Source organism: Astyanax mexicanus, chromosome 4, assembly GCF_023375975.1.
Source record: "Astyanax mexicanus isolate ESR-SI-001 chromosome 4, AstMex3_surface, whole genome shotgun sequence".
NCBI lineage: Eukaryota > Metazoa > Chordata > Actinopteri > Characiformes > Acestrorhamphidae > Astyanax > Astyanax mexicanus.
In genome coordinates, this window is record NC_064411.1 from 27,759,761 (window position 1) to 27,769,416 (window position 9,656).

At 40.2% G+C, this 9,656-nt stretch overlaps 1 protein-coding gene across 2 annotated transcripts; it reads left to right on the forward strand.

Annotated features, from left to right (window-relative positions):
• The first annotated feature begins 4,459 nt into the window (after positions 1-4,459).
• On the forward strand, positions 4,460-9,205 carry LOC103046729 (uncharacterized). Of its 2 annotated transcripts, none has more exons than XM_007237610.4 (2): positions 4,460-4,837; positions 6,461-9,205. In XM_007237610.4, exons 1-2 carry the CDS (start codon positions 4,673-4,675, stop codon positions 7,607-7,609), a joined length of 1,314 nt encoding a protein of 437 aa, XP_007237672.2. In that variant the 5' UTR covers positions 4,460-4,672; the 3' UTR covers positions 7,610-9,205. The 2 variants fall into 2 exon arrangements, with proteins under 2 accessions (XP_007237672.2, XP_022535007.1); XM_022679286.2 differs by lacking the exon at positions 4,460-4,837 and adding an exon at positions 4,851-6,052.
• The last annotated feature ends 451 nt before the right edge of the window (positions 9,206-9,656 follow it).

A 9,656-nucleotide genomic window follows, 5' to 3' on the forward strand; every position in this document is an offset into this window, starting at 1 on the left:
AGAGAGAAAAAAAACAGAAATGTAGAAAAAATTGCAAATTTATTAAAAAATAAAAACTGATATATCATATGGTCTTAAATATTCAGATTCTTTGATCAGTATTGAGTAGAAGCACCCTTTTGAGCAGTACAGCCAAGAGTCTTCTTAGGAATGATACAACAAGATTTTAACACCTGAATTTGGGGATCCTCTGCCATTCTTTCTTGCAGATCCTCTCAAGTTCTGTCAGATTGAATGGTGAATGTTGGTGGACAGCTATTTTCCAGTCTCTTTAGAGATGCTCAGTTGGGTTTAGGTCAGGGCTCTGGCTGGGCCAGTCAAGAATGGTTACAGAGTTCTTTCAAAGCCACTCCTTTGTTATTTTAGCTGTGTTCCTTGGGTTCCTTGTTGGAAGGTGAACCTTTGGCCCAGCCTGAGGTCCAGAGCACTCTGGAACAGGTTTTCCTCCAGCATATCTCTGTACTTGGCTGCATTCCAGTCGTCCTGTCCCTGCAGTTGAATAACACCCCCATAGCATGATGCTGCCTGATCATGGTGATGAGCAGTGCCTGGTTTTCTCCACACATACCGCTTAGAATTGATGCCAAAAAAGTTCAGTCTTTTTCTTTGCTGAATTTTAGGACCATGAGATATTTCAGTTTTTCGGTTTAAAAAATTGGAAAAATGTGTACATTATTGGTTTTTCCAGTCAAGATGGGGTGCTGAGTTTACATTAATCAGAAACATTTTTTTTATTTGAGCAAATGGTTGCAATGAAACAAAGAAGGGGTCTAAATAATTTTCGTAGCACATGCCTCCTCTGACACATATGAAGTCAGCCACCCCCTCTTTTCAAACTGCAGATGATGCAATATTTTAAAGTAGCATCACAGTGCATTTAAAGGAAAGCGCAGCGACTCGGTTCACATACATCAGCTCACAGACGCTTTGTGCTGATCAACATCACTCTAGGAGTGATAAGGGAAAAGAGCTACCCACTCAGAGAGAGCAAAACCTGTCTCAGGGCTCCGGCAGCTGATGGCAAGCTACATGACCGGGATATAAACCAGCAGCTTGACCACTCTGAGCCCCCAAACTGAGGATTTAAAAAAAAAAAGCCAGCCAAGGAAATACATTTTAATATAAGACAGTATGAATTGTGTAAAGGGTCATTTCTATTTGCTAGAAAGTGTATTTTGAGGAGAAGGTAAAGGACAAACCTTCAACAATAACACTATGGTAAAGGGAAATTTTCACAGTTTTACCCCTAGAAAGATTAACAGAAAGAATGAAAGGAAATGATACCCCATTATGATCAAATTTGGTCACTAGTGCTAAATTCTGAGGGAGATTATCTTTAAGTATCTTTAATGATGGCATAATAAAATTAATAATAAAATGAAAGATTGTTTTAACACTTGTTATGTAGTTGTCAGACATTGGGTAAAGTAAGGTAATGTGATGTAAATGTTTAGGAATGGGAAGCACATATTTATAGCTGTGTGACTTAGGGTAAAATGTTGACAGACAGAATGTAATTGATGCCATGCATAAAAAAATGGTGGTGAGCCAGAAGCGCTGTAACATTATTTTTTATACATTTTTTTTATTTATTTATTTTCCTATCTGATTTGCTTCTTGCAGTTGTTATGGTTTGGTCAATGGGTGTATTGTTTGATCAGGTCAGAAAATTAATTCAATTTATTTACAAAAAAGAAACAGCTGTTTAAATCTCAGAACCTTTCAAAAGTGTTCATACCCCTTAAACATTTTGACATTTTCTCACCTTACAACCACAAACTTAAAATTTACTTTATTGAGTTTTTAAGTAACATCTGAAAAGTGTGACATGCAAAAGTATTTAATAATTAGTAGAACCATCTTGTCCTGCAATTACAGCAGTCCTTTGGGGTATCTAGGAGTCTAGCTAGGTATTTACAATTACACTCACTTTAATACAGGACTTATTTTTTTTTTTTGGAGGTAACTTTTATTGGTAACCAGCTTGAGCCACTTGAGAAAAAATTGCTAGGTTAGTTAACATAGCTACCAAAACAACAGCTAGCTTAGCTAACTAGCTATAGCTTAGCTAGGTTATGTCTATCTTTGAAAGCAGAAAAGCACACACAACAAAACAGCTGTTAGCCTCTGAAGCTAACAAAAGTCAAGCTAGCTAGTTAACGTTGCTATTCGTTTATTTACAAATAGTCATCAATTCATTTGGGGGTATGTATTTAAGCTCAGCCAGGTTGGATGGGGAGCATCTGTGAACAGCTCAATGAAATTTAGGTCAGGACTGTTGTCCCATGACTTTTGGCATGTCCGAGTATATTACAATATAATACAGCTGAGAAAATGTGTATTCCTGGATCCCACTGTTTTTTTTTTTTTTATCAAATAAGAAACTGATTGCTAAGAGCTTTTATGACAACATGATATTTTGGATGACAGAAATACCCCCCCCATCCTAAAATTACAGTCTGTTAGGATGAAAGGAAAATGAAGGAATGGAGAGGGAAGAAAACAGGATTTACAAGGGTGAGAGAGCGAGAAAGAGAGAGAGAGAGAGAGAGAGAGAGAGAGAGAGACTGGACACTCCCTGGACATGGGACAGGTTTTCATCACCGTCCATCAGATGCTTTCAGCATGACAGAGTGTCAGAAAGCTTTTTTCTCACTTCCCGTTCAAATTATCCCATCAAAGAATGCTCTTAAAAAACATGACATTCACCCACATTAAAGCAGCTCCACACCTTAGACCATAGTGCTCTTATTCTGGAGAGTAGCCCTCTCAAAATACACGTCTTAAGTGGAAAACTTTGCTTTTCATCTTCATGTCTTAAGTATATAAAGCACTAAAATAAGAGCATTAGGAGTTCCTTTCCTTAATAACCAACAGGACAGCAGTGATATGACACCAGTATAAAAACAAGCTGGTCTCAAGGCTCACAGAGAACTCCAAAACTAATGTCTCTCTACATTAAGTAATGTAACAAATGGAAATAGAATGATTTTATTTTTATTTGGATTAGAGTAGGGGTTTAGGGTTTTAAATATTTTTGTGACTAATCCTTTCCATCAAGATGAGCCCGAATGAGCACACAGCTCCACAAGCACTGATTTGGAATTCAAGCTCAATTTTGCATTTCCAACTTAAAAAAAAATCACTCTTTTTCTTAGTATATACAACATGCAGGCCCACAGTGCATGTGCAAAACTAAATAATCTTGAGGAGTTGACTAGAACGTCAGTTAGTCTTGTCAATGTGAGCATTGGCGTAGGAAATGGGGGGATGGGTGGGTCGTGTCCCACCCAATATCAGAAATAGGTGGATTTGTCCCCTCCAAAATTATACAGCAGAAAAAGCAGAAATTGTTTTAAGATAAACTTTTATTTTGAAAGCGTGCCAAAATCTATGTGACATGTTTCTTTTTCCTTTTTTCTTAGGGGTCATCGTAGCTTAGAACAGTATTTTGAGTATTTCCATTTTATAAGTAAAGTTAAAGCCAAGAAGACGTGAGTACGTGCTCCCAAGAGGGGGAGCTTTTCCTGGTGGGGGTGCTGAATTCGGCACAACACCGGCTTTACACGCAAGGTTTTTTTTTTATAAAAGGACACCATCATAGGAAGTGCTTTCAGTAGAAAAAAATGAAAACACAGGACACAAGGCTAGAGTGGAAAAAAATTAAGAATACCGAAAACAGAATTAATATGCCAATACATAATAATAATAATAACAAAATCTGTATTTTCATTTAAATATTAGATAATAACTGGTCAGTTTTTGTCATATATATATATGATTCAGACATTGCACACATCATTTTTTCTAACAGCAGTAAATGTGATGTGTAGTAACATGTTTAGGTGTAAATGTAAAGTCACCTTTGGTTGGATAAAGCTAATAATAAACAAAATTATAGAAAAAAAAAATCCGCAAATGTTGTTCTAAGTCATTATAGGGTGGGCTTTAATTCATTTTAGCAAATGTGTGTCCCCCCCCAAACCCGCTCCTTCACCTTTGAATGTCAGCACAACGATGCATGTAATCTGAAAACTCAGTGTTATTTTTTTACGCAAATTGATCATGTTACCAAATAACAAGTAACCAAGTACAGAGCCTGGTGACAGATTTACAGATGCAGACAAAACAGACTCTGAACCTGTCTCTGGTCTTAGATAGATAGATAGATAGATAGATAGATAGATAGATAGATAGATAGATAGATAGATAGATAGATAGATAGATAGATAGATAGATAGATAGACAGACAGACAGACAGACAGACAGACAGACAGACAGACAGACAGACAGACAGACAGATCTCCAGTTCAGTCAGGTGTAATGGTTTCCGACCAGCCCGCTAAATAGATATATAACACAATATATAGAAAGGGGATAAAATAAGCCTCGAGCTGGATGTTAGACCAGGCTACTGCAGTGCTGTGCTGGGGGTCAGCAGGGGGCGCTGTGGGTCTCTGCTGGGGCGCCAACGCCGCTCTGTGTGTTTACCGCAGAAGGAGAGGTGATGGCTGTGCTGCAGGTTAACTATCCGCTAGCCTCTGTTAAATAAATAACTCAGTAAAACCCGGAGAGCAGAGGAGCTGCGGGGGTTAAATTAGCGCTGTACCCGAGTTTAACCGCTCCTCCAGCGGCTCAGGTTCTCCGTTAGGGGCTCCAGCGCGGGTTAAAGATGGACAGCGAGGAGAAGCTGCGCTCGCTGATGTTCACCGTTACCTACCTGCTGATGAAGCGGCGGAGGGACCTGACCGCGGCCGAGGCCCGGAGACGGGCTGAGGCTCAGCAGCGGGTCCGCCAGCGACACTACTTCCTCCAGCGCCAGAAGAGGATGCTGATGGTACTATATAGATATAAAATTATATAATATTTTACTATATATAACTTTACCGGGTTCTTTCACTGCATTACACAGCCCCCATAACAGCTTAGCTAGCTGGCTAACTGACACTTCCTATCTACAGATACAGTGGTGTAAAAAAAAAATCCTTCTACAGATTTTTTTTGTTCATACTTTTCAGGTTAACAAACGCATTTTACTTTCAGACTATGTAACCTGAGTAATTATTTATTAAAAAATCTTTTTGAGTGAAAATTGTATTTATTAAAAGAAAAAAACTATCCGAACCAATCTGGCCCTTTGTAAAAGTATTTCCCCCCTAAATCTAATAATTTGGTTGTTCCACTCTTGGTGGCAACAACTGTAACTAAGCTTTACTGATAACTGTGGCAATGAGTCTTTCACGTCTCTGTGGAGGAATTTTGTTCCACTCTTCTTTACAGAATTGTTTTAATTCAGTTACATTAGAGAGTTTTCAGCATAAACGTCCTGTTTAAGATCATTCACAGCATCTCCACAGAGTGACTGGGTCACTCCAAAACTTTCATCTTGTGTTTTTAATCCATTCAGAGGTGAACTTGTTTGTGTGCTTCGGGTAATTTTTCCTGCTGCAGAACCTAAATATGCCTAAGCAAACTGATGGACAGACATTCTCCTTCAGGAATTCCTGGTTCCATCTATTACAGCAAGTTGTCCAGACACTAAAGCAGCAAAGCAGCCCTAGATCATCACACTACCACCACCATGTTGATGTTCTGTATGATGTTTTTTTCTGAAATTATGTGTTAGTTTTACACCAGATGTAACGGGACACACATCTCCCGAAAAGTTCAATTTTTGTCACGTCAGTCCACAATTTATTTATTTTATTATCAAGATATTTGTTGTCCTGGTGATCATTGTGGATGTCTGTAAATGTGAGACAGCCTTGTGTGTTCTTTCTGGTCAGCAGTGTTTTTTTTTTTTTTTACTTTGGAGCTTTCCCATGCATACTATTTTTGACCAGTCTCTTTTCTATTACTGAATCTTTAACACTGACCTTAACACAAGTCAGACCTGCAGTTCTTTAAATGTTGCTCTGGGCTCGTTTGTAACCTCATGAATAAGTTGTCCATGCCCTTTTTGAGTAATTTTGGTCGGCCAGTCACTCCTGGGAAGGTTTACCAGTGTGATTTCTTGATTATACAGGTCTGGCAGTAATCAGGCCTGGTTGTGGTGAGTAAAACTGAACTCAGCTTTTCAAAAAACTGAGTTACTTCATAGATTGTCAGACTGGCACATGGGCACCCTGCGTCTGGACAGGATCATTCATTTTACTGTCTACTAGAGAGAATATGTGCCAGAGTTTTTTTTTATGTACTTCCTGCATTCTTTACTAAATTATTATCTTTACCAAGTTATTTCCTAATAAATTAACTTTTTATTCATGACTTTAACCATAACCTTAACCTAAAGTTTAGTTAGCTTAATAGATACGTAACGTACGTTTTTCCTCTGTTCTCCTGGCATTCTGTGTGATTAAATATAATATAATAACTAGAAAATATATAACTGAAATTCTTCAGCCAACTGCGTTTTGTTAATATATTTACTGTTATTTTCACTGTCTTTTTCTCTCTGCAGATGCTGATTGCTCAGAGCACGCGCTCAGTCAACGTTGCACGCACTCGCGCTTGGACCAACATTGAGAGCACAGACTGGTGGGAGCGGGTAGTCATGACTGAGTTCCAGCCCTCTGATTGGCTGGAGCATTTCCGTATGAGCAGAGAGACCTTCTTCATCCTGTGTGGGAAGCTGAAGCAGCGCCTCACCCGTCAGGACACCTGCCTGCGGCCCGCCCTGCCCCTGGAGAAGCGTGTGGCCGTGGCATTGTGGCGACTGGCGTCTAACGTGGAGTACCGCACCATCAGCTCGCTGTTCGGCGTGGGTCGTTCCACTGTGTGCAAGTGTGTGCGTGAGGTGTGCCATGCTATCGCCGTCATGCTCCGCCCGCTCTATCTCCGCACTCCCAGCCAGCAGGAGCTGGAGGATGCTGCCCGTCTTTTCAGCACTCGCTGGGGCTTCCCGCACTGCGTGGGTGTGCTGGGCAGCCTTCATGTGCCAATCATAGCACCCACCGGCAACGCCGACAGCTACTGGAACAGCCGCGGCTGGCTGTCTGTGGTCACTCAGGGCGTGGTGGATGGTCTGGGTCAGTTCTGGGACGTGTGTGCCGGATTCCCCGGCGGCACAGAACACGCCTCCATCCTGCAGAGCTCTACTCTGTGGACCATGGGATGCGAGGGCAGCCTCTCCCCTACTGACCCACCACCACGGAACTTCATGGGCAGGCCCTTGGGGTACTTAATGTTGGGGGATGCTGGGTATCCTCTACAAAGCTGGCTGCTGAAGGGTTACCCTGAGTCAGAGGGTCTGACCCCCGGGCAGCGGGCTTTCAACCGGCGGCTGGAGAGAGCCCGCAGCGTGGTGGACGACGCCTTCATCAGGCTCAGGGCACGCTGGCAGTGCCTGCTGAAAAGAAACGACTGCCACATGGATGTGGTTCCCACTATGATCCTGGCCTGCTGCATCCTTCACAATGTGTGTGAGGTGCACGGGGACATCTTCGTGGAGGAGTGGCTGGACGCTGTGAGGAAGGAGGACAACCCACAGCCGGCCGATGAGGCGCCAGCTTCATGCGACAGCCCTGCCGGAGAGGAGGTGCGGGCGCTGTACTGCGAATACTTCCTGCAGCAGGACAATCACCAGATCCAGCAGGAGCATTTGATCTGAGAGCAGCAAGAGCTTGAGTAGGGCTGAGTGAAATTACTGTATTCATTTTTATTTACAAAAAGGACATCACAGTATGCTTCCCTGTTCATAACCTCTACTATTTGGTTTAAAGGAGAACTCTGATGTAAAATGGACTTTTGGTGTATTAAATGATGATAAAAAGTACTTATACAAATTTTAAAGGTTTGTCCAAACACCCTTCAGGCTGGGTGATACAGGGCATAATTCCCCCTAATAAATCGCTTTTTCCAATGTTTTTCAAGCTCAAAGTAGCTTGCTAGCATCCAGTGAGCCCTGATATTTAAAACGAGGCATTATTAACTTAAAAAGTGCACAAGAAGCTTATTAAAACCTTTGTTTACATCCCATAAGCGAGCTTCAGCACCCTGGTGTTTGGACAAACTGTTAAAATTTCTGGATCTCTGAATGCTGTGGGAGAACGGAGGTGTGCTATTCATCAAAGGTAAGTACTTTTTATCATGTTTTACTACAACAAAAGTCCATTTTAAACGAAAGTCTGAAGTGGACTTGGGTTGTAGTGAAACATGATAACTAATACAAACACACGTCATTGGTAGAATTCTAGAGAGAATTTAATGTTGATTGATAAGCATGAACAAATAGGTAGGATAGAGGAACAGATTGCAAAATTAATTTAGTGGAAATGTATTATTGGTATAGAGCTATTTTCAGCAACAACTGCAATTCACGTATTTCCACTTTAAGCTTGTTAATGATGTAAAAATAGTGATTTATTTGCATAATGCACTAGCATTGTAAGCCTGTTGAGAGCATTTAGGAAATGCTAAGGGGTGTAGTACATTTCACTCTCTCCAAACCATCGCTGATCATCAGTAAATTTTACATTTCATTTGTAAATCAAGGGTTTACACAGTCCATGCTGCTTGAGGTCTAGTGTAAAGTTTCCACTAATCAGTGATGGTTTGGAGAGACAGGTCATCTGCTGGTGTTGATCCACTGTGTTTTATTATCAAGTCTAAAGTCAGTGCAGTGTTTGTTTTCCCACAAAATCTTACAGAACTTCATGCTTCCCTCTGCTGACAACTTTTATGGAGATGTGGATTTTATTTTCCAGCAGGACTTAGCACACTGCCCGCACTGTAGCCAAAAGTACCAATATCTTATATAATATTCAAACTTTCTGAGACACTGATTTTTGGGCTTTCCATTGGCTGTAAGCCGTAATCATCAACAATAAAAGAAGTAAATGCTTAAAATTGATCACTGTGTGTCACATTTTGAACTGAATTACTGAAATAAAGTAACTTTTCAAAGATATTCTAATTTTTCGAGATACTCCTGTACTACTTCCTTGTCCCATGACTTTTGGCATATCAGTGTCAAAGAAAAGATACTTCAGTATGGAAGTGCTGCAAAGGCAGAGCCAAAGTGCAGCTGAACTCTGTAGTGCCCTCTGTTGGACAGTCAGTTGAACTTCAACCGGAGCTGAATGCTGCCATGCTGGCTGATACTACTGTTTTCTTATTGTTTGTGTGTTTTTTTTATCTTGTAAAACAAGTTATATTATGCTCTGTAAAATGTCTACAATAAAAGAGAACCATGTATTTGTAATAATTCAGCTTCTGTTATTTTATACATATCATTTCATGCCAAATAGTCTGGTGATTCCGTAATCACTGATACATCCCTGCCTCACCCAGCAATGCAGTGGCTTTGTGTATTCTGTGCCAGTAAACAGTAAAAACTACATGTACATGTATAGTTGTGCACCCAAAGTACTTTAAAATACATTTTATTATTAAGCATGTTGTCTTGTACATTGACCTAATCGCAAAAGTAAAATATGTACTGAAAAACATGAATAAAACCTACTTAGAACACTGATAAAAAAATCATTTGTTACCTGTCCCCACTCTCTAACTATAAACTAACTATAGACTACACACTATAAACTACAATTAAATATAATTAAAATAAAATAAAATCTGTCAGAGATGTATTTTTTGCATTGTTGTGTGACTGCAAATCCCATCTATGTTTTAAAAATATATATTTTTAAAATAAT